Source organism: Sus scrofa, chromosome 1, assembly GCF_000003025.6.
Source record: "Sus scrofa isolate TJ Tabasco breed Duroc chromosome 1, Sscrofa11.1, whole genome shotgun sequence".
Lineage (NCBI taxonomy): Eukaryota > Metazoa > Chordata > Mammalia > Artiodactyla > Suidae > Sus > Sus scrofa.
The window spans coordinates 259,348,325-259,372,916 of NC_010443.5; the positions used below are offsets into that span (position 1 = coordinate 259,348,325).

The 24,592-nt window shown below is 44.5% G+C and overlaps 1 protein-coding gene across 4 annotated transcripts in view; it reads right to left on the bottom strand.

Moving 5' to 3' along the window:
• Positions 2,035-24,592, bottom strand: part of BRINP1 (BMP/retinoic acid inducible neural specific 1) — a 194,246-nt gene continuing 171,688 nt past the window's right edge. For 3 of the 4 annotated variants that reach the window (XM_021077997.1, XM_021078073.1, XM_021078035.1), the window contains one exon: positions 2,035-3,614. In XM_021077997.1, coding sequence (XP_020933656.1) covers positions 2,474-3,614 — 1,141 coding nt within the window. In that variant the 3' untranslated portion in view covers positions 2,035-2,473. 4 annotated transcript variants of the gene reach the window in all.

Sequence of the window (24,592 nt, forward strand, 5' to 3'; positions counted from 1 at the left end):
CACTGTAACTGATGTTTTATTTTTAAAGTGGTTCCTATGTCGTTTGCATTACTTTGTGAGTGGCACAAAACAATGGACCATTTCCCTACACATCTCATTTTTCTGGCGTGCCCCACTCATCATCTGGGTGTTGAAGAGGTGTTGGGTGATTTTCTGATCCTCTGCAAAATCTTGTTCTCGATGAAGAGCTGCTATGTGAGCTCTGGCATGACAAATTTCCAACCCGAATGAACATCGAATCCTCTCAAAACCTCAGGTCCACATAGCTATGTTGGTGTGAAATGCATGCTAAGTGTTAAATTTGGTATCAAAATATATGCTTATGCATACTAAAAACTGGAACATTAAGTTTGGAATTTACCACTATTAAAAAAAAAGAATAATTCCCATCCCTCTACACACACAGGCACTTAACTAAACTGGATAATTCTTGACCTCTTATTCATTGGTGTCCTTTCCTTTCATCTTAAAATAAACTAAATGGGGGTGGTAGTGTTCTCTTTGAGTCGTATCACAGACTCTCGTGACCCCTGAGATTGTTTCTGTATTTTATCTATGAAAGCATTGACATGAGAAAGAAATGCACCCTCTAGAACAGGAACCAGTGAATGGAAGGTACGCAGAAGCCAGTAAAGAACCATCTAATACTTAGATCTGCTTTACAACACAAGCTGGAATGAGCACTATGGTGCCCCCTTCAATAAAAGAGGAATTCACAGAATGTGAAAGCTAGAGCGCCTTCACTTCCTGCCCCTGGAAGGGTCCAGCTAGCAAACTGGGGTGATCGCCCAAAGATGATAAAGAGAAAGAATTGCACTGGGCAGACCTTGAGAACAGAGGAGATCTATTTTCTCTTCCAACCCTGAAATCTGTGATCCTGTTTCTCTGCCGGTATATAAATGAAGATTTGGAAGCTCAAAGCAGCAAGTACTACCTTAGCAAAAAGATAGAGTTCCTAGAGACTAAGAAATGCCAACCGCCCCAATCCTCTACAGGAGCACTTTGAAATGAGGTTTTTTGTTTTCTTTCTTCCTTTCTTCCTTCCTTCCTTCCTTTCTTTCCTTCCTTCTTTCTTTCTTTTCTTTTCTTTTCTTTTCTTTTCTTTTTTTTTTTGCCGCCTTGTGGCATATGTAATTCCTGGGCCAGGGATCAGATACCAGCCACAGTTGTGACCTAGCTGCAGCTGTGGCCATGCGGGATCCTTTAACCTACTTGGCCCTGTGCACTGCAGAGACACCCACTGATCCAGTTGTGCTAAAGCGGGCACTCCTGAAATGAGTTTTCTTTCTTGCATCTCTCCTTTCGATGTCAACCCCAAGTCCCACACAAGGCTTCTCAGCTTTCAGAGATGCCCACAAAGTGACTGTATTAGTGCATTTGTGGGGGGTGGGGGTTTGCATGCACACACTTTCTGAGTGAAAGGATTTCCTCCTTGGAGAAGTGGTCCAGATAGACCAATGCAGGATTAAAGCCTACCCTATTTTATTTTGGTTATTGACGTTTATTCAAACTAAAATTTAATAGGCAAAGAATTTCAAAGAAATCTGGCACCATTTCTTTGTGGAGAAAGCAGGTGAAAGGGATTTTTTGATTACAAGAAAAAAAAACGATGAAAACAACCTGAGATGGAAAAATACTTCATCCCTTGGCAATTTAGTTGCAGGCATAAACACAAAAGTGGCCAGCATGATTTAGAAGGAGCTCTGCCAAGGGAGTCAGAAGGCAGGAGTACTAGTCCCTATTCAGGCAGTAACCATGTGTAGCCAGGGGCAGGCCATTTCTCTGTGAGGCTGTCTCCCAAACTAAATCAAGGAGGCCAACAAGCTGACATCTAAGGCTCCTTCTAGTCTTTAACATCCTGTGATTATGTGAATGCCTCTCACCACCCCCACCCCCCAATCCCTCCAGGTGTCCAGCTTCAATTAGCTTCCATTTATTCAGCGTAAAAGACACTATCTGGGTAAGACATCGTTGTCACTGCGTCCCCTCCCCAGTGTGCGAATGAGTCGAAAGAACCACAAGGAACTAAGCATAAAGAGGGAAGAAATCATAACCGAAGAAATATCTTCTTTATCTGTGTCCATTTCCTCCCACAAGGAAAAATGGCAGTGTCGGTTGTACATTACATATAACTCTCTTTCTTTTTTCGTGTTTCATCTTAGCACCTGCACAGCAGAGATCTTTACAATTCATTGCATATGCTCTCCCCCATCTCCCCCTCCATACAGCCTAAGAAGCCACTCCCTCCGAGCTCCTCCCAAGGCGGAGACCCTTCTTCATGACAGAGTATAGAAATAACAAACATGCCCCACATTGATACAGTTGCTAGAACGTTTTCGGTTTCCCACGAATGAAGACTTTCCTCCTTTCCTTTGAATATTAATTACATTTTACAAATTGTTGTTTGTTTTGCTTTGCTTGCTTCTGTTATGTTTGTACAACAAAAGGGAACGTCCATGGCAAAGGGTCCGGGTTAACAGAGTTTGGCTGTCATCTGATCCGACTGTTTGAGGATCTCCGTGTTGTAGAGGTCCAAGGCGTGGTTCACCCTGATGATCTCGCTGTTGGTCAGTTTCAGGCGGTGTTTCAGCATACACGAGAACAAGTCCAGCTGGGGTTTCCCCGGGGCCACAGGCGGGGCCAGGCGGTTGATTCGGTCCCGAATATCCAACAAGAGGAGCATCACGGACGAGGAGGAGTAGAACTGGCCGCCTTGGGTGTAGGACTGGTTGACCTGCTGCACCGCGCTGCGAAGGAGGTCGGCGTTGAACCTCAGGCTGTACCCAAACACCTGCACATCCGAGATCTTGATGTAGAACTGCCTCTTGGAGGGATCGGACAGGTCCACGGGGCCCTGGCCAGTCTCATTCCGCAGGAGGGTAGGTAGCCGAGTCCGACTGCGTAGGTAGATGTGGACTGTCTCGAAAAACGTTTTCCACCGGTTGCCCAGCAAGAGAGTCCAGTTGTAGCACTGGCTGTTCTGGAGGCGGATCTTCTCCCAACGCGGGTAGCCGAATTCCCCAAAGGGCATGTTCCAGCCCTCCGAGTGGCTCCCGCTGAAGGGGTTGACGTAGACAAAGAACATGGGGTCCAGGCTGCTGTTGCGCATCTGGCAGATACGCATGGACATGCCGATCACCATGTGGATGAAGTCCATGCGGTTCTTGTTGCTCTTGAGAGTGAGGGACATGCGCTTACGCCACCGGGGGTCAAAGAAGGTGTCGAGACGGATCTCGTTGCTGATGAAGGTGGTGTGGACGTAGAGGCGCGAGTCCATCTTCTGCAACAGGTACTTCAGCTCCAGGTCCTGGAAGTCCAGGTCGGTCTCGAAGCTGATGAACTGCTCACTCCTCTCCGAGTCCACGTTCTGGGGTTCGCAGCGGCCTCGGTACAGCTTGTAGCCCTTGTTGCAGGAGCCGCAGAGCGAGATGTTGGCCAGGCTGCACATGGCGCAGCTGTTGTTCCCTCCGATGATGCAGGGGATGGGGCGCTGGCACAGCGTGGTGCTACCGTGGCACACGCAGCTCCTTTGGCTCTCCAGGAAGGTCCCCCAAAACCCATTCTCATTGCAGTAGAGAAGCGACTGGACCCTTGCAAGCCACTGCTGAATTGTCCTGGGGAACAGAGGGGAAATGGAGAATGTTAGCCACTATGGGGAACAGAGGGGAAATGGAGAATGTTAGCCACTATGGGTGGGTTTATCCAACTGCTAATGCAAAGTGGAGCTGCCCAAAGAATGAAAAGACTGGGTAGAACAGTTATAATAGGAAGGACACTGAATGTTAATGATAAGGGCTACATTGTAATTCCTTGTAACAAGCCACAGACTGGCTATATCAGGTTGTACTCTAGTGCTCGGTGTCCTCAACTGTAAAGTGAAAGAGGTTGGAGTAAACATTCTTTGAGGTCCTTCCAGTTCTAGGATTCTATTATTCACTCATCCCAAATAAGTGTAATTCAGAAAATTAAAGTGTATAAACCCAAAAACCCCTGCCGGATAGCAACAGATTGTTTAAAAAAAAAAAAAAAAAGACAATGTAGAAGAACTGAGTGAGGGGTTATTTCTTTCTAACCTGCCTCAGATGTTTCAACCCTCTTCACAGATTCCTCCCATGAGGTTATATAACATCTCAACAATTTCAACAAAAACAAATTATACTTTACATTACTCTAGAGAGCATGTGGTGCTTCCATACTGATCTTACATGCTCTCACAGTGGCTTTTCAAAACATCTAAGAAAGATGTTATTTCCCTTATTTTTCCAGAGCTCCAAACTCTCAATTCAGTGAAAGTTCCATCACAACTCCTATCTCCAGGTCCCACTGCCCTTCAATACTCCTTCTTTTTAATTGATGTACCAAGAGTCAGGTATAACGCTCAGCACGCTTAAAAACGATACCCAAGCCTGTTTCCCAGATTCCAGCCGCTGAAACATTGTGTGAAAATAGATACTGATCAGGTTGGAAGCAACAGCAAGAAATGGCAAAAAGAGGTAAGATAGGCAGCTTAGCAGCTTCTCATCTTTCCTCATTTCTGGGCATGTCTCCTCTTGGCCATCTTCCATGCTAGGAATAATCCCTTACATATGTCTGGCACTTTTTACCCTGCGCAGGATACGTTCACTCCCATTTTCTCACCGGAGCCTCACAACAACACCCTGAATATAGCTTGGGACTTGAGGTCAGTCAGAGTGTGCTTCAAATCCTGGCTCGTCCACTTCTGAGCTGAGGGAATGCTGGGCAGTTTCCTTCACCTTCCTCGTCATTTCTCCCACACCAGGCTGTGCGGAGGATTGCATGAATTTTTATGTGAAGCTTTAGCCTCAGACATGGTAGGTATTAAGGACTCAATAAAAGTTAGTTCTTGTTATTCCTGCAAAGGGACTCTCAGCTCCATTTTCTAGACATGGCAAGAGAATAGAGAAACCATGCAATGAGTGAGTAGAGAAATCTCCTGCTTGTAGAGATGGTTTTTTTTTTTTTTTTTTTTAAGAGTCAAGGAGGCCATTCTTAAGGTTGGAATGTGCCCCGGTTGATGGTGATGAGAAGATGGTGGAAGTAGTTCCTGATCCCGTCTGAGAAAACTGGAAACAGAAGCCCCCTTGTATTGTAGTTTAGGTGGCAGAAAGTGCTAGCAGCCCATCTATTTTATCCTTGCCACTGCTGAGTCATCGTCACAAGCCATGAGGTAGGCAGTACAGACTAATATTGAAAAGCATGCGCGTTGGCCCAAGCCGAACTGAGTTCAAAGCTCAGGTCTGTACCCAGGAACAAGCCACTCGGAGTCTTGGAGCCTCAGTACCCATAGCTAAAAGGAGAATAATAGAGCCCATCTTAGGCAGCAAGGGAGAGGATTGAATGAGAGGATATATTTAAAGCATTTAGCATAGAGCCTGGCATAGACCAATTATTAAAAAGGTAATCATACTAAGAACTCTCATCCTGGAGAATAAGCTCTTCCTTTGAAGGTATTGAGACACTCTCAGGGATTTCACTATCTCTCTGAGGTTGGAGGGAAACCCTTTGGTTTTTGTGGGACATTTGAAAATGGATACTGTTGAAACAGCATCCCAGAATGCTGTGCTTTAAATGAGGTGCTTATCAGCTGAGCAAAAAAATGGAGGAATAATGAGAGGGCCCTGGAAACTGCTCTGCCTTTTAAATCCGCAGAGCAATTTGGCAATGAGACTTCCCTCACACCATTCAAAACACTATTTTTTTTTTTTTTTTTTTTTGTCTTTTTAGGGCTGTACCCTCAGCATATGGAGGTTCCCGGGCTAGGGGTCCAATCAGAGCTGTAGCTGCCGGCCTATGCTACAGCCGCAACAATGCAGGATCCGAGTGGTGTCTGTGACCTACACCACAGCTCATGGCAACGCCGGATCCTTAACCCACTGAGCGAGGCCAGGGATCGAACCCGCAACCTCATGGTTCCTAGTCAGATTCATTAACCACTGAGCCATGATGGAAACTCCTCAAAACACTGTATTAAGACCTCTGTTTGGGGGGGTCATTTTCCCTTGCAGGCTCTAAGGCTGGAGTGGGGGCTCCCTTCTTCCCTGAGCATCTAGCCCAGAGCCTGGCTCTACATAAATGTTTGCAGAAGGAATGAATGAATGCTGAACGAATGAACAAACAAAATTGACATTTTTCTTATTTTTCACTGGGAAAAAAAAAACAAAAACAAACAAACAAAAATCAACTTCTCTTCTCCCTCCTGAACTGCAGTATTAGTTTTCAATACCTTCCACCCACACAGCTCCAGGCCTCCCTGGTCTCTGCTTCTCTGCTTCGTGAGCCCAATCCTATTACAGCCTGGAGAACAGCAGCGGGCCCAGCCTTCAGGAAACGAAGCTAGAATGATAATGAGCCATGCGGCTCCCACCTCCCCAACCAGAACATGGACTGAATATTGGCTATGAGTCATCTGATATTTTTGTGAGCCGCAGGGGCCCGCCACATGTCTCTGATTGCGTGGTTCCATCTGACGAGAGCGTCATTTCAAAATGCCTCTTTCAAATGGCCCACACTTGCCCCGTCACTCCCTCTCCAAGGGCCAGGACAGTACCCCATTTACAGCTCCTCTGTTCCCATCTGCAAGGCATTCTATAACCCCGTAGAGCGCCCCCTTTCTCGTGTCTCATCATTGGGACCCTTTGTCAGGACCACAGCCCCCCACTCCTTGAATCAATGCCTCATTGTGGCTGAACTCTCAGCATCCTCGGTGGGGGGAAAGGATAAGATGAAAGTTCCCGGTGATGCTGCAAGAAGCGGAGGGCCGAGTGGCAAATTAGGATTCCAGGCCTGTCGAGCAGGAGGGATTGGGGACAGAGGCCCTCTGAGGCGCATCAGAGAGCTGCCTGGCACCTGCATCTCCTGACCTCAGAATAATCATGAGGTTGTGGGCTGTATCAAAGAAGGCATTAATGATACAGCGGGAGGACTCAGAACCAGGCAGAGCGCGGGGAGGGGGCAGGCAGGGAGTGTGAGGCCCAGGGCAAGAGGAAAGGGATAATGCGGGAGAGGAGAGAGGTGGAGCGTGAGGAAGGGCGTCCGGGTCTCGGGATGGTGGGGAAACTAAGGAGCCTGATGCAGAGGAGCAGATGGAGGCAGTGGAGGAGGAGGGAACTGGAGAGGGAAAAGGTGATGGAATGGAATTAGAGTGGGTAGGATAGAAAGGAAGAAACCCAGCCAAGCCTTCATATGTCATTTTCACAAAATCAGGGAATGCAGACCCTGGATGGGTCTTTTTCTGGTGTAGTGTGTGTGGGGGTCAGACTGGGAAGCAGTGCTACAGGTGAGCCCAATTTCCAAGGTCAGGGAAAAGTCTTTAGATTTTAGTCCTTTTGTGTGTGTGTGTTTTTAGGGCCGTATCTGTGGCATATGGAAGTTTCCAGGCTAGGGATTGAATCAGAGCTGCAGCTGCTGGCCTACACCACAGCCACAGCAACTCGGGATCCAAGCCACATCTGCAACCTACACCATGGCTCAGGGCAATGCCAGATCCTTAACCCACTGAGTGAGGCCAGGGATTGAACCTGTATGCTCATGGATGCTAGTTGGGTTTATAACCTGCTGAGCCACAACAGGAACTCCCAGTCCTTCGTTTTTGAAGAGAAGACCAAAACGAGAAGAAAAAACAAAGCAAATGAAGCAAGCTTATCTCAGTTTTTTGCATGCTTGTCCTTAGCACAAGCAACTTCTAATAAGGAGGAATCCACTTCAGTCAGATCAAGCTCCTACACCTTCTCCATCTCCAGCCAGGGCTCTGGGTAGTCATCACTGACATTCAGAAACTCTGCCATGCTTGATGGCAGGCGGCACCTTAAACCAGCCAAGAGAGTCAATGGCTGTCAAGGGACAGCCTGTGTACCAGGCATCGTGCTGGAGCTTTCCCAGAACAGCGTGGATAACACGGTCTGTATCACAGATGAAGAAAGCGAGGCCCTGAGAAGTGGGATAACTTGTCTGACATCACAAGCTTCCTCCACATTCAAATACCAAGCTCTCTGACTGCAGCGTCAGTGCCCTTTCTGCTGGGCACCTCGGTGTAAAAACATAACGACAAAGCCCACAAGAAGGAAGCAGCCCACGAGAAGAAAAATAAATTGAAATCATGGAAAAACACTGAAAGTTGGAGCGTGTGAAGGGCCTATTATCACACTCCTTGCTTCCCCTGGACCTGCCAGGATCCCTCTCCTCCATTCACAGATAATTGGAGCTCACCGACAAGATCTCAGGGAGAGGCTGGGGCCCAGGGGTAGGAGGAACCGTGATCTATAAATACCATTTCCCAGGCTAGCTGGTGACAGCCTGCCTCAACCCTGGCAACAGAGGAGCGGCTTAATAGGCCAGCTCAGAGAGGTGGCGGGGAGGGCGGGGGTGTCTCAGGGAGGGCTGACACAGCCCCCCCCCCCCCCGCAAGGCAGCCCATGTGCAGCAGTGAGGACCATGTTTTAAGACGCTTTTCTCTGTCCCTGGGGAGCCAAAGCATCTTCCCTTTGCAGCCAAAACTGAACTCTTTCTGCTGGATGGGAGTTCAGTTCATTCTGATGGGGGACTGAGGGGAGGAGGAGAGGGCGGGAAGTTGCATTTTTATTCCTAAAGCTGGGACCCGATTGGTAGCCTTCTCCAGAGGCTCCACAGGATGCCGTTTGGACCACAGCATCAGAAAATCAAGAGGAAAGAAACCTTGGAAATATTCAGCTCATCTCCCTCAGGTTTAGATCTAAACAGTGAAACTTAGTTGTTTAGGTAGAGTTGCAGTGTTTCTTGAGCGCTTTCTCTATCAGGGCAGTCAGCCTTTATCCTCTCATTAGCCCTCTGAGCTAGGACTCATTTGTGATTTTTATTCTACTGAAAGTGCATGGGAGACCAGAGAGGTACTGTGACTTCCCCCATGGTCACACAGCAGGGACATAGCAGGCCAGAGCTCAGGATTTCTGCATCCAAACCCAGTATTCCCTCTATTCCCCTCTTTACTTTTCCCACCCTCTCAAACCTAGAGTGGAGGAGAAGTGAGGCTCCAGGCCACGGAGACACCTCCTCTCCACCCCTGCAGGCTCTGTCTTTGCCTCAGCCAGGATTTTCTGGCGACCTGACAGGCCTCCTGGTGACACAGCTGGAGCTGCTCGTCATTTGGAGGACATAGGCTATGCCACCCAGGGCTTCCCATCGTGCTTTCAAAGGCGCACAGCTCCCCTTCAGAACTAGCCAGGTGGGGAGCCCAGGCTGGGATTCCTAATTCAAGCAAACTTCCCGCTGATTTTAATTGGAGGTTTTGCCTAAAACAGGATGGCAGTGCCAGGCCAGTGGCATTTTAGGGAAGATCACACAAATCCAGTGCCAAGGAGAAGGGTGGTATGAGGGATAGATCCAGGCTAAAATAGAAAAGTATAATCCATAACTCCCATTTGCCTACCAGAGGTGTTTATTTAAATGGGGAGAAGAAAAAATTTTTTTTTAAAGGAAAGCAGTGTTCTAAATCATTCTTTTATTTATGCATTGTGCTTCTTTCTTTCTTGCCATTTCTTTGACATTGTCATGGGTGTTTGAGTGGTTTCATGAGACTCCACAGAATGTATACTCTGCCCACCAGAGATGAGGATGAAACTGGGCAGACACACAGTGGTTTTTAGGTTTCTGATGATGCACTGTTTTGGGGTGTGTCTGACTCTGTGTGTGCTAGAGGAAGAGTTCAGATAAGAGATGAAAGCATCAGTGGTGTCGGAATGCTTGGGGTTTTACTGAAAGAAGCCCTGGGTTATGGACCTTCTAGTGTGAATCAGAGCTGACCAGCAGACCCCACTCTGCGTTCATCCTTTTCCGCAGATTCATTTCTAGCTTTTCACCATTTCCCTCTTTGAGTTTCCACCATTGCCTCAGTAGCCTGCTTGCCCGCCTTCTCTCAGTTCTACACATGATGTCAGAGCCTTACTGAACAGCCTATGGCAATAGAGGAAAAATCCCAAAGAGAAATGTTGTGGTCCCTCGCCACAACAGAGATGCTTTCTGGTCTGGAATTGTGGACTGTAGCAGATCTTCTTTGTGGAGGGTGGAGGGAGAGGGTAGAAGGAGAATGGAGAACAGCAGCCAAGTGAAAATCCAACGGGGCCTTTAAAATTAGGTTGTCAGGAGCCTAATTGAGGAGGATTATGAAACAATTTCTGCAATTACACAGTTCTGTGTATGGAATGAGGCGACAGGTAACATCAGCTACATATTCAAATTCAGCATTTTGCTTCAGGGCCTGGATGTGCTAGAGGCAAAGGAAGGAAGGATCCAGAAGCCTCTTTAGGGCTGACAGGAAGGCTGAAAGCAGCAGGGAGCTCCCAGATGGAGGGCTGCAAGAGTAGTTTATTCTTCCTGGGCGGTCGTCAGGCAGATTGACAGGCACAGAGGAGAAGGCAAGAAAATGAGAAGGGGCTAATCAGGTCTGATGGGCTTCACCCCGAAGTACAATAATGGCCTCACTACATCAATGCTCTGGGCAGTGAGGTGGAGTGAGCCAGTTAATGGTTGTGGGAGTTAGTTAAGTCAAGGCGGGACCTGTGGGACCACTATTTCGCCTTGGATATTTGACCTTGCTCTTGGACCTTGGATAAACCACATCACCTCTTTGATTCTCAGTTTCTTTCTCTGTCAAATGGGGGAGGTAATATCTGCCTTCCACGTTATCTTCAGAATTAGAATCAGATATGCAAAGCTTGGGGAGAAAAGAAGCCATGACTATGAACCATTATTATGACTGAGGGCAAAAAATAATTGTGTTTTGTAAACGTTCCAGGTGAAAATATTCCTCTCAGTTACTAGAACAACCCAGTTGATTATAGCTTAATATCCTAGTCTCCCTGGTCACTCACCAGCCACAGTTCTGATGACTGCTGTCCCCATGATGCTTTAAGACAGAGCTAGATGTCAGCCTTGGGGTTAGAAAAGATGGGGTATTGAATCATAGTTCTGCTACTCACTACTTAACCTTGAACTAATTGCTTGTCCTTTCTAAGCTTCAGTTTTCTCCACTACAGGATGGCATAATAATACATGACTTGCAGGATTGTTTTGAAGATCAGATAAGACACTGCTTCTGACATAGGTACACACTGTCTCTCATGAAACCAACTTTCCTGTTCCTCTGGAGCTCACAAAGAAAATGGTCCCTTTGAAATAAGCCTAGATTTAAAAATCCAGGGAAAGAATTCAATAAATGTTGTTGGGGCAGCTGAATATTGATATTAAAGCAGCAGGAATAACAAAATCTCTTCTTGACACTTAATCTCTTCTACATCCCAGAATCATTAACAGATGGATTACAGATCTAAATGTGAAAAGCAAAATAACAGTAACATCAACAAAACACTTTTTTAGAAGAAACATAGAGAAGCATCATTTTGAGACTGAAGTAGGCAAAGATTTCTTAACACAGCTCACCATAAAGGAAAAAAATGTATTGATTAATAGATATATTAAGATTAAAACATACCCATCAAAAGATACCACTCAAAGAGCAGAAAGACACACTTTAGTTAGAACATACATTTGCCAGTACCTCTACCCAATCAAAGATTGTATTTGTAATACATAAATAACTCCTACACTGGCTGGGTGCTGGGCTTCTCAAAGGCATTTCATGCTGCTGAGGTTTATCACTCCTTCCTGGGTGTCTTTTATCACAATTTGTATTTTTCTTGAGAAGGTTCCACTAAATTGTTTAATAAATGTGATTTGTCCCAGAGTAAAAAATAACCAAAAGGAAAAGTAAGCAAATGATATGATGATATGAACAGGCAGGAACATCATCAAAGAGGATATTCCAAAGGCCAATAAGCACATGAAGCTCCACTTCTTTAGTCATCAGGACCACACCAATTAAAATGGGATTCTACTGCAGGAGGATGCTAAGATACAAATAAAAAGGATGAGAAACACCAAGTATTCCCCAGCAAGTGGGACAATTGAAACTCTCCTATGCTACCTGCAAGAAGGATCCCTGGTTCATTGAGCAAGTCTGGAAAAGTAGAAGGATCTACTGAAGTTGCTACGAGGTGAGCAATTCTACATCCAGTAGATACCTGACAAAAATGCACATAGAAGTTCACCCAATGATGTGTGTAAGACTGTCTACACTGTCATATCCCCAACTTGAGAGTGTGCACACATGACCATCCGCAGTGGAACAGACTTTTATACATAATGGAATATTCTTGAGAATAAATGTGCCAAAACCGCACAAAACAATATGGAGGAAGCTCATAGAAGAATGAAAGGTGGGAAAAGCCAGATATCAAAGAGTGCGCACTGTATAGAAAGAGAGCAGAAAAATGAGCTACAGTGGGTATAGCCACCAAAGGGGTAATTCCCTTGAAGAGAAGACTGATGGTACCCAGAAGAGGACACGGGGTTTCTGTAGTGCTGATAACGCCCTGTGTTTCTGATCTGGGTGCTGGTTACATGTGGGAATTCAGTTTGTTGAAAATCCATCTTGCTGTTCACTTAACAATCTTTTCACTTGCTATAATATCTCCACTACTTCCCCAAAATGTTTACCTCCAAAATCATCCTTTAAAAAAAAATCAGAATAACACAAGGAAGGCAGAAATATGTTACATTTTTCTATCACTTTCAAACTTTCTAAGGTTCTTCTGTTTGGTACTCTAATTCCGATATTTACCACTTTTCTGTGTCATAGGCTGGGTTGAGAGGGCGTCATGGATCTCATTTTAAAGGCATGAAAAACTAGGCTCAGAAAGGTGACAGGACTTCCTGAAGGGCACCAATGAGTTGTCACATCAGCAGGACTACACTTCACCCAGGTGTGAGTTTGTTGGTGGCTTTGGAGGGTGGAGGTGAGGAGGAGCATTGGGAAATGGCTCTGAAGGGGGATAAGTAAGAGCTACCCGCTGAAATTGTAAGAACTTAGTTCTATTTCTGACTCAATCCTCTGGATTCTATTCTGAACAGGAAGCCACTTCTTAGCCCCAGGGAGGAAAAAAAAAAAAAACAACTGAAAACAACAAAAAGGGTCTGGAGATGCTTATTTTCTTGCCTTGCGTCAGCGGGGTGAGTCAATTGCCCTCCTTGCTACAAATGCAGAATGACAAGCAGAGATGGGAACGAAGACATCGCTGGTTGTGCTGGGTTGAACAAATCCCACACATCACTCGTGGTGAAGCTCAGCTGTCTGCACGCCTCTCCCTGTCCCTCACCCTGACTGTGCATCTTGGTTGCCCTGGTGTTTGGCCTCACTGCATTCTTACTCCCATTAATAGAAAAGAAATGCAAAAGATATTCTTAGTTAAATGCTTCATTGCCCCATGATCGGGAGGGTACCTCTAGGCTGCCGTGACTGACAGCAGGATGCCCAGAGCTAGCCTAGGGTTATCTGTGGTCTTGTACCTATTCTTCAATAGGACAGTTTAGTATACCCTCAGAATAAGTTTTTATCATAAATTTTCTACCCCCCAGCCTCCCCACCCCCAATCAGTAGGTCAGGGACTGTCAACATAGCAATTTATTCCAGGAGGGGAAGCTGTCTGTGTGTTTGGCATGGTCGATTTTCAGAATGGGAAAGGATGCTTAGCCAAGGCTTGGTCCATGGGAAACAGAGTTTACGTGACTTGCCTGAGGTCACACAACTTGTACCTGGAAGCCCCGAACTAGAATCTTCCCCCTGAGAAAGGACCCTGCACACAGCCACAGATGGGTGCTGTTCATCTTTCCCCACCCTCCCAAAGCGGCCAACAGCTTTTTACTTGGGTGACTTACACACTGGGGGGAAGGAAGTAATCATGCTTTTCAAGGATTACTGGATACTGGCTCAGAAACTAACTGATAGTAGTTCTAGAAAACACAAAATGTCACCCTGTTCTTCTCGCTGTGGGTCCAGTGGTTATTTCCCATTTCCTGTGGTTATTTCCCCATTCCAAGAGTGCATGCTTGAGATGAATCCATAATTGGAATATTCAGCAATGGGCAGAATCCCCTTCCTTCCCACTTCCAGTATACTCACCAAATAATAAAAATGATATTATGGAATACCCTTTTCCTTTAACCAGCTTCTCAGAAAACAAAACCCAACCACAAGAGCAATCAAATACGTACCAAAATTGAAGCACATCGCAAGGGGAGTACACCACAAGCTAAATCCATTAAACCACCTTGGTCTTGATTGACCAAGGTTCCAAAGGGTAATTTTGTATTACAAATGTTTCTTCCCAAGGTCTCTGAAGAGTGCACTCCCCTCTGTACTATAATGCATCACACTGGAAACATGAACAAATAAAAAGTACACAATGGGTGACAGGTGGCCATGGATCCCCTGACACTCCTCCTGTGACAGGCGATCTCTCTTCCCTCCCTTGAATCTGGGCAGGTTCCACCACTCCTTTGATCCATACAATAAGGCAGGACAATTCACTTGGATAAGCGACTCAGCTCTCAAGAGACTAGCAGCTTCTACTCTTTGTTTCTTGAGAAATGTCCTCTTGCAGCTCTGAGACCACTTATAAGGAATCTGAACATCCTGCTGGAGAGAGAGACGACAGCTGAGCCCATCTTTCTGGCCACCTCTGCTAAGGCATTGGACACGTGAGGGAAGTTTTCTTAGAACCATCAGCCCAGTGGCCAGCTGAATACTGAGTTGCTTCAAGTAACTCCATGTGGAACAGAAGAATTGCCCAGCCAATTCTGGTATAAATTTTTGACCTGTAGCTCATGAGCATAATAAATGATTGGTGTTTTAAGGACCTAAATTTGGGTCAATTTGTTAAGACAATGATAGTTATTCAAACTACTATATATTATGAACCCCCAGAGAGAATTCAGGGTATGTCTTTCACAATCTGCTACTACCAAGCTATAGAACTGACCTAGGCAGAACTCTAAAAATGTCTCTTCCCTCCCCAAGATTCCAGACTCGAACCCCAGGACCAGTGGAGTAAGATACCACACCTATGACTATGTTCCATTATTTGGCACAGTTGATACAAAGACAAAGAGGTCAGCTAGTGAACCTAATCTGACCAAGAGGTGCCCTTTAAAAGCAGCAGAGCTTTCTCTGGGTGTGGAAGGAAGAGAATTCAGAGATAACTGAAGCACTAGAAAGACTTGTCCTTTGTTCCTTTGAAGATGGAGCGGTCCATATATATACCAGGCCTAGACAATGGCCTCTAAAAGCTAAGAGTGAACTCTGGTCAAGGACCAGCAAGGAAAAAGTGATCCTAAGTCCTACAACCATGAAGAACTGAATTCTGCAAAACAAAACCTATGTAGTTACTCTGGCCAAGACACTCCCCCCTCTGTTTCATTTTACTCTTTAATCAAATGACAGGAATAGATTAGATGGCCTTTGAGGTTCCCTGAGACCTATGACATTTTCTGATTCTGGAATTTTGGGCCATTTAACCTTGCTGAATCTCAGATTGCTAAGGTAAATCTGGGTGCAGGCCCAATCCTGTGCCAGTTTTATCTTATTTGCTAGATCTCAAGATCCCTATAGACAGGTGCCTCTGTCTCATTCACTACTCCACCAGCACCCCTTGTATAATGCCTGGCACTTCGTGGGTAATTGCAAAATATTTGCTGAATGGAGAAATAAATGGATAAATGAATGAAGATTCCATATATGTATTAATGTACATATTCTTAACAAGGGGTTTTGCCTATATAGGATGGCAGCAGAAGAGGGAATATTATTTCATAATGTGGGGCCAGTAATTAATTTCTGTAAACTTTAGTTTTCTCACCTATAAATGAGGAGTCCAATCCTTGTTCTAGCTACACACACACACCCCCATCGCTTATTATAAGAATCAGTTAAGATCATTGCTTCGAGAGCCCTTTGCAAAATAAAATAATCTATGCATAAGGTATCTGTCTTATGCATAAGGTATTTGTCTTAGTAATAGTTTACTTTTTAGAGGTGGGAATGTCCCTAAGCCAAGTGGGGTAAATTTATTCCCTAATTATACCAGAGACTGAGTACCTTCCTGCTGTTATTTTGGCCGCTGCTGGTTAGCAGTCACGCCACCTCACAGCAGGACGGGTACCTGCTGGGATACAGGGCCATTAGCATCTGTTTAAGCAGAAGGTGTTAGAAACTCAACTCAGCGAAGTTTGGCCAAAGGATGAGGATCTCTACTGTCAGGAAATCACAACCCTTGGGTACCACACCAAGTAATCTGGGTCGTCGCCTCTAAACCTGGAGTAAATCATTCTTTTCCAAGGCTGTGTGCGAAGAAACCCAACCTCTTAAAAAAAAAAAAAAATCGAAAGGATGGTGCTATGGCCAACAAGATTTTTAAAAATATGCACATGACCACTTCTCTATTTAGTTTGGGTTTTTTTTTATTCTTTTGGTTTGGGTTTTTTGTTGTTGTTGTTGTTTTGTATTTTGAGCAGAGAAAGGTTTAGTGCCTGGCCATGCAAGGAGACAGGTCTATTTATTGCCTTTTTGTTGTCGTTTTTTGTTTTGTTTTGTCTTTTTAAAGCCACACCTGCAGCATATGGAAGTTGCTAGGCCAGGGGTGGAATTGGAGCTGTAGCCACTGGCCACAGCCACAGCCACAGCAAACCAGATCTGAGCCACATCTATGAACTACACTGCAGCTCACGGCAATACCAGGTCCTTAACCCACTGAGCGAGGCCAGGGTTCGAACCAGCATCCTCATGGGTGCCAGACAGATTTGTTTCCGTTCAGCCATAATGGGATCTCCATATTTAGTGGGTTTTATTTTTTTTAACTCAACATTTCCTAAACATATTCAGCCACAGATACCATTTCCTCCCACCACACACACACACACATACACACACCATTTACCTCCTCACAATATCCTATCCATCCCTTAGGGAGACTAATTTTTGCTTGGTTTCAACCAAGTGCACATCTAGTGATGTAAGGCCATATTTACAGCAGTGAAGAAAGGCTTCTAATCCAAGGTCAGTTTGGTGCCTAGACCAGCAATATGAGTATCATCTAGGACCTGGGACCTGTCCCAGACGTACTGAATACAGAATCCCTGGGGGTGGGGTCTGGCCATCTGTGTTCCCAAAGCCGTCCTGGGGATTGAGATGCCCACACCAGTTTGAGGACCACTGCTCTAATCTGTAGATCTGTGATAAAGCTCATGTCAACACAGAAAAAGAAACACTGAATCCTTTTCCACCTGGGAGAGAGGTTCCATTGATTCTCCAGCTCTTATTTCCAAAGGTTACCAGAGAACACTCCTTAAGTGTATCCCTAATATTTGTTTCCAATGGCTGCTCATCACCTAAATGATGATATACATGCTCGATGGCTAGGTATTCAATCCCTCCGTAATTTCATTTCAAACTCCTGGTCTAATCTTATTCAGTCACAACAAGGAGAACTGCACTAAGAGCTTATATTTGTTGATCATTTACTATCTTCTAAGAACACTATATATATATATATATATATATATATATATATATATATATATATATATATCTTGGGTGATCTTCACTCACAATAACTTGGGGGGGAACACCACATTTTACAGCTGAGGATACTTAGGGCCCCAGACAACCTGACCATGCAACCCACCAAGATTTTACACCAGACTGGTCTGGTTCCAAAGTCCATGTGCTCAAACCTGATTTATGCAGTCTCTCTGATTTCTGATTTCCCATTTCTGGATGAAATTAGTCTAGCATCCAATTGTTCATAGGTATACGTAGTTTCTTTGGAGAACCATTCTGTCCACCTTGAGTTTAAAGCACGCTCATCCTTCAGCTTCCATCTCAAATGCTCCCTCATTTCAGTTCAGGAAATACTGTATCATTATATGCCAGGCACTTGATCTATCACCATGGGGGTTGGGGGTGGGGGGAGGGTGGTGATAACTAGTGAACACAATAAACAGAATCCCTGCTCTCACAGCATTTATGGGCAAGTAGGGGAAGTCTGGGATTAATCTCACAGTCGCAAATGTGCCTAAGTGGTTAGAAAAAATTTCCATGTGGGATGCAGTTAGGACATACTGTTGACAGGGCAATCCAGTCCTACTGTCAGGACAAGCATCACTAAGAAATGGGGACTGGATCTGAAATTTAAAGGATGAATAGAATAATTCAGGCAAAGAGAAAAGGAGATTCTTGTAGTCTTTCCGACAGGAATGTATTTCCCTCTCACTTTACTGCTATTCAAATTCTCTGTTTATACAGTGGGAAGCAAAACAGAATCTATTTTATAGGGTTCTTGTAGGGATGCAATGAGTAAATTAGGTATAGCATTTAAAACTATTCCTGGTACATAATAAATAGCCATTATATGTTTATTATTATTTATTATTATAGTGGCGAGTTAGTAGGAATAAGAGCTTCTGTCTCAGGACAAGCTCATGTAATTGACCTGCATGTGACTTGGCAAAGAACTGACCCTCTTTCTTCCATCCAGTCAGTGTGGTGTGTGATGTTTTTGGTGTACTGAATGCTTGTGGCTGGTTAGTTGGGCTCCTACAAAGCCCATATGCATCTGGTCCCTCCAAGTAACAGGTTTACTTTCAGAGAGTCGGTTTTGTTTGTTACCAAACCTGCTTGTGCCAGTTGTATTCGCTATTATGAGATCCTGGAATGAAAAGTCCAATAAATCAATGAAATGTGAGCTGTCTTTTTCTGTGGGAACTCATCTGAATTCTGTGGGAGAATTGGATAAAGACCAGTTCACGAAAGAACTGCCATCAATTTAAATAAAGGGGAAGTACCTGAAAAAGATTAGGAGAACTCATAAAAATCTACAAACATTTAGATTGCTTCTCAAGAGTCTTTAAACTATTGCTCCATTTTGAATAAACCAAAATTGGAAATATTATACAATTACTGGTGTGATTTATGCAAGAACGCCAAGAAAATGCCAAGTGGAATATACCAACTCCCTCAAAGATTTTGGGCTTGCTTCAAAAGGCTGGCCAAGAAACATGTATTTATATATTTCAAGTTAAAATAAGTTGTATTCATCTATGTGATAGGAATGGAGTGAGCACAGGTGGTTGTAGAAGCCCCAGTAGGGGATCATAGATAAAGAAAGAAACCTGGGGGATGTTGGGAGACCATTGTAAGTTCAAGAAAGTGATCAGAATAAGGCAGGCTGGCTGGACTAATGGAGGTGTGAAAATTACCTCAGGTCATTGGTTGTGGGATGAGGCCTGCATTCAGATTCAGACCAAGGGCAAGGGTTTGAAGATCTCCCTTCAGCTGATTTGAATACACAATTTACCTGATTCTAAGGAGAAGCTACTGCTGCCAGAAAGGAAGAGGTGGGGCTTTCCAACCCCGACTCCCCTTGGAGGATAAAACTGTAGCCCACTGGATCCACAGGGCAGAGCTTCCTTGCCTGTCCGCTTGCATCTCTCACAGGCGTCCTATCCTAATAAATCTATTTCTTGCCCATCACTTTGTCTCCTGCGGAATTCCTTCTGTGCGGAGGCATGAAGAACTTGAAGCTCAGTGAGTCCAGACGTAGGGTGCATGATTCTAATTTAAAACCGTGGGTTCGAGTCCGAGGCTGAGTTTTGGCTGGGTTCAAGTCCCAAGCTGGCTTTAGCCTGGGTTCAAGTCCCAGCATGTGGGTTCAAGTCCCAATCTGTGTTCTGGCTAGGTTTAGGCCGTCAGTGCTGTCAGTTTCATATGGACAGTACTGCATGCATTCTACGTTCCGATTCTCTATTTCACTTTTTTCAATTGGTTGAGAAATTAATGGTTGGTAAATTTGCCTAATAAGGAGCCTTGGGGTTGACTTCTTAACTATATGCAAAAAGTGCCATATATGTTCATTTATTGGTCTTCTGATGGTAGGTACTAATTTTATCTCCATCCTATCAATTGGACAAATGAGGCTCAACCACCTTAATTCTGTACCAAGGTTACGTTGTTGGTAAATGGCAGTCCACACCTTGGCCTGTCAGACTCCAGAGTCTGAAGTCCTAAGTATCAGAAATCCCATCGTTGCTCTACTATGTTGTTACATTTTGTGGGGCTCCTGCTTTACCTTCTCCAATGAAAACATCGGTTTCTTAGAAGCAGTCGCAGTGTCTTCATCAAACATCTAGAATCTATAGCGACGACAGTGCCCTTGATCGTGTTAACATCGTATCTGTGCATTTTACAGGTTATGAAGAGTTTTTACATATATCATATAAACTGACTGAGACATCGACCCTGTAGGGTAGCTTTTTTCATGGTCCTGATCATATAGATGAGGAAACTAACTAACTTGGGTAGGTTTAGTGATTTTTTTTTTTTGAGGTCACGTTTCTAATAAGTGGGAGATCGGGGACTATCAGTCTAATAAACTGAAACCGACTTCAGTTCAATAAAATAGAAGAAGTCACATCCCTTTGCCCCACTGCAGGAGTCTAGGGAGATTAAATCCAGAGGCAAGTAAGTATAGAGTTCAGAGAGAAGAATCAAAACGGGGTGGATGTAGCGAGTCCTGATAATAGAGATAATGATTATCTTAGTAGCCAGGATCTTTCCGTAGATTCCAATTAAACACCGTCTGGAGCAGGAAGTTGGTTAAAAGCTGACCTGGGCTCAGAAGCTGTGGCCCCAGGATTGGAGCCTGAGGTGACTTGTCCCCAAGAGATTTTCATCTCAACAATGCATAATTATATTGTGCTTGGCTAAAGCCTGGACTGCTGGGTCAAGGCCATGTGGATATGAGAAGTAAAAATAACCCGGAGGCCGGGAGTCATCGGAAAATGCCAATAATTATACCACCTGCCCTCAAGTTAAAGTTCCAAGGATCTGCTTTGCTTCATGATACTATAACCGCTAGAAAAATCAGGACAAGATGTGGGGACAAGTATCAAATCATTCGGTTATTAAGCACCTACTCAGTTCTAAGAAATTTTCTTTATCTCACTGGATTTAATAACCTCTGAGAAGCGCCTTTTTTTTTTTTTTTTTCCCTGCTAGGGTGCAATTCCCAAGGTAATAGTCTCTCTCAACAGCAGATACTTTCAGAATTTGGATACAGGTCAATTCAAGACAATCTCCGATTGCAGTTTCCGTTTTGTCATACTGCCTCAACTGTCACAGTCCAAGGGCCTGAATTTTAATCATACTCTGTTCAGACATTCCCTGAGTGACCTTGGACATGTCACATAATCCTCTTTGGTGTTATTCCCTTCCTCTTTGAATAAGGAGGACAGTCTAATCATATACAATATGTGAAAAAAAAAATCTGTAGATTTTTACATGGCAATGGGACACAATTTAATATTGTCTTTGGAATGGATAAGCAATGAAATCCTGCTGTGAAGCACTGGGAACTACGTCTAGTCACTTATGATAGAGCATGATAATGTGAGAAAAAAGAATGTATACATATATGTGTAACTGGGTTGCCATGCTGTACAGTAGAAAAAAAATAATGTATTGGGGAAATAATAAAATAAAATAAAAATAAAAACATTGTCTCAACATGTCTTTGGGACCCCATTCCTAGTAAAAAATAATTTGTCCATTCATCGAGCACGTCTTTTGGAAGAGCTCCTTTGTGCCAATTACTGTACCAGGAAGTTGTGCTCTTAAAGTGGTGAAAAGCCTGAGCCCAGATGCTTGCATGGAGCTGATGGTCTCAGGGGAGAGACAGGTGTTCATAAATAAACAAAAGCATCATGGCAAAATGAGACCTGGGCTTCATTTGGGGAATCAGATTCCAAGGCAAGTATGTAAAACGTCCCAATAAAGCCTTTCAGTGCAAGGAACACAGCCTTTGGAGCTGAGATCTGAAGGAGGTAGAGATGCAATGACAGGGAAGGAAGGAAAAGGCACATTGCAGGCAGAGGGACCAGCCTGTGTGAAGCCTGTGAGATGGGAAGGGTGTACATGCTTAGAGGACAGAAAGGAGCTTCGTGGGCTGTAGCCGAGAGAGCCAAGAAGAGGCGCGAAACACAGCATGCAAGGCAGGCAGGGGCCAGATCACAGCAGACAGGTAGGTCTTCTTAAGAGTTCGCTCCTTTTCCTAAGAGCAGGGATTAGCCACCAGAGGTTTTAAGCAAAGATGTGACAAGATGGAATTTGCTTCTTAAGTAATAATTCTAACTGCTTCGTGGAACACAGATTGGAAAGTGATTTGAGTAGAGTCTGGGAGACTTAGCTGAAGGGCCATCATCATTTGGGGCAATCCAAGATCTTGAACTATAGGCTACTCATTAAAATGGATGAAAAAGCACCATAAAAAAGCAGTACGGCTCAAAGATTCAATTACCAGTTCTTATATCAATATTTGGAAGTTGAATTGTTACTCTCTCTTTCTCTGTGTGTGACTTCTCTCCTAGGAGTTGGGAAGGACCTTAGAGATAACTGAGTCCTAGTTGTTTTCAAATTGTTTCAGAAAAAAGAAAAAAGAAAAAAAAGAAGGGGGAGGGGTTCCCGTTGTGGCTCAGTAGGTTAAGGACACGATGTAGTCTCCATAAGGATGCAGGTTTAATCCCTGTCTCAATCAGTGGGGTTAAGGATCTGGCATTGTTGCGAGCTGTGGCATAGACCACGGCTACAGTTCCGAATTGACCCCTAGCCCGGGAACATCCATATGCCACAGGTGCAGCCATAAAAAGGAAAAAATGATTTGTTTTATTTTCTCAAGTGTAGTTTAATTCAGAATCTCAACAAAAAAAAATGGATAAAGAGCTGCTCTGGTTATAGGTGAGGCGGAGTTGTTCCCTACTCTGCCCGGACTTGTCCCTGCGAGGTTCATTTTTTTGCGCCCATTGTTCTCATTCTGGAATATCTGCTACAGCCCACTGTGGATTTAGTCAGGATCACACAGGACCCAGCCAGGACTTGAACTCAGGTCTTCAGTTCAAATGAGTATCCTTTTCACAAGCACTCCTGAGGCTTGATTATGATGCTTTGATGTCAAAGATCCCTCTTCTTGTATCTAAGTGCTTCCCAGGTCTGGCACAGAGACCAGGTAGTGTATAAACAGTCATGGAATTGCACAGCCAGCAGAATTCACTGCTCGAGCTGATTTTGAGCTTCTCCCCTACCCCCCCCCCTCTTTTTTTCTCTCTCTCTCTTTTCTTTCCCCTTCCTTTCCTCCTTTGCAATGAAAGGTAGTTTCTATCACATGGCAGATTGTCGTTCAGGCAGGCGATCTGAACACCTTGCATCATCTTACAGGAAAGGACTCTGCCTGGGTTTGAATCCTTCCTCTTACCTGCTGTATAATCTTCAGCAAGTCAGTTTGCCTCTCCGTGCCTTAACTTCCTCATTCACAAAATGGGATGAGCTATTGCTGCCAGATGAGTTGTCACGACGATTAAATGAGGTAAAAATATTATGTGAAATCACTTGTGAAACTTTTGAAAATTGTAAAGCAGTATAGAATTTAAAGAATCTTTCATTCAGTAAACCTCTACTGAGTGCCTACAAAAAATTTAAATTATGAAAAAGAGAGAATAGTGTGTAAGACATTTCCTTGGGCATTTAGTGTTGCCTTAGACCTATACTCAACCCCATTCTCTTCCTGTTAACCCTGCTTGCATAGCCCCCTTTCATAAAGGAGAGTTTACAAAGCGCTGCCAGACACACAGTCTCAGGGGAATCGGATAGCAACCTTCGGATGCTGGAGGAAGAAATTATGCCTATTTTACAGATGAGAAAACCAAGGTTCACAAGTTTCTATTATGGCTCAGTGGTAACACACTCGACTAGTATCCCTGAGAACATGGGTTCGATCTCTGGCCCCACTCAGTGAGTTAAGGATCTGGCATTGCTGTGAGCTGCAGCGAAGGTTGCAGACCTGGCTCAGATGTGGTGGTGTTGTGGCTGTGGTGTAGGCTGGCAGCTGCAGCTCCGATTCAACCCCCTAGCCTGGAAACTTCCATGTGCCAAAGGTGCAGCCCTAAAAAAAAGCAAAAAGGAAAAGAAAACCAAGGTTCAGAAAATCTAGTAACAGTAGTGACCAAGCTCAAAGCCCACCTTCCAGTCTTTCCCCCTTTTTCACTGCATAACGTAAGGATCTCCTGGTAGTGAAACAATCCACAGGACCCTCCCCCGTGCATTCCCGCCTTTATTCTCGATCTGCCCAATTGGAGAACCATGGTCTGATGCTAGGGCCAGCTCATGCACAGGCTAAAAGAAATCCACCTCAGTATCCCTGGGACCCCCCCGCCCCGAATAACCTCATACAGGATGGGCACCCAACAGATATTGGTTGGGTGTTGAATTACCCAAGGGCAGGTGTGGTCTGGAACTAATCTTGCTACCCTCATCCCAACAAGCAATAACCCATGGTGCAGGATGGGCCTTATTTATCCTGGTGCATCTAGAACCGCCCCCCTTCCCCCGCCACAGTGAATTCTCAAGGAATGGTTGCTGAGTTGACCTGCACTGAGTCTCATTTTCTCTCTACTTATAGGGCATGTGTCTGATGTGTCTGTCTGGGCTCCAGAGTTGATTGAGTTCTTTTTTTTTTTTTTTTTTTAGTTGAATTTTTTTAATTAAAGTATAGCTGATTTACAATGTGCCCATTTCTGCTGTACAGCAAACTGACCTGGTCATATATATGTATATATATATATATGTACATACATATATACACACATTCCCTTTATAATATTA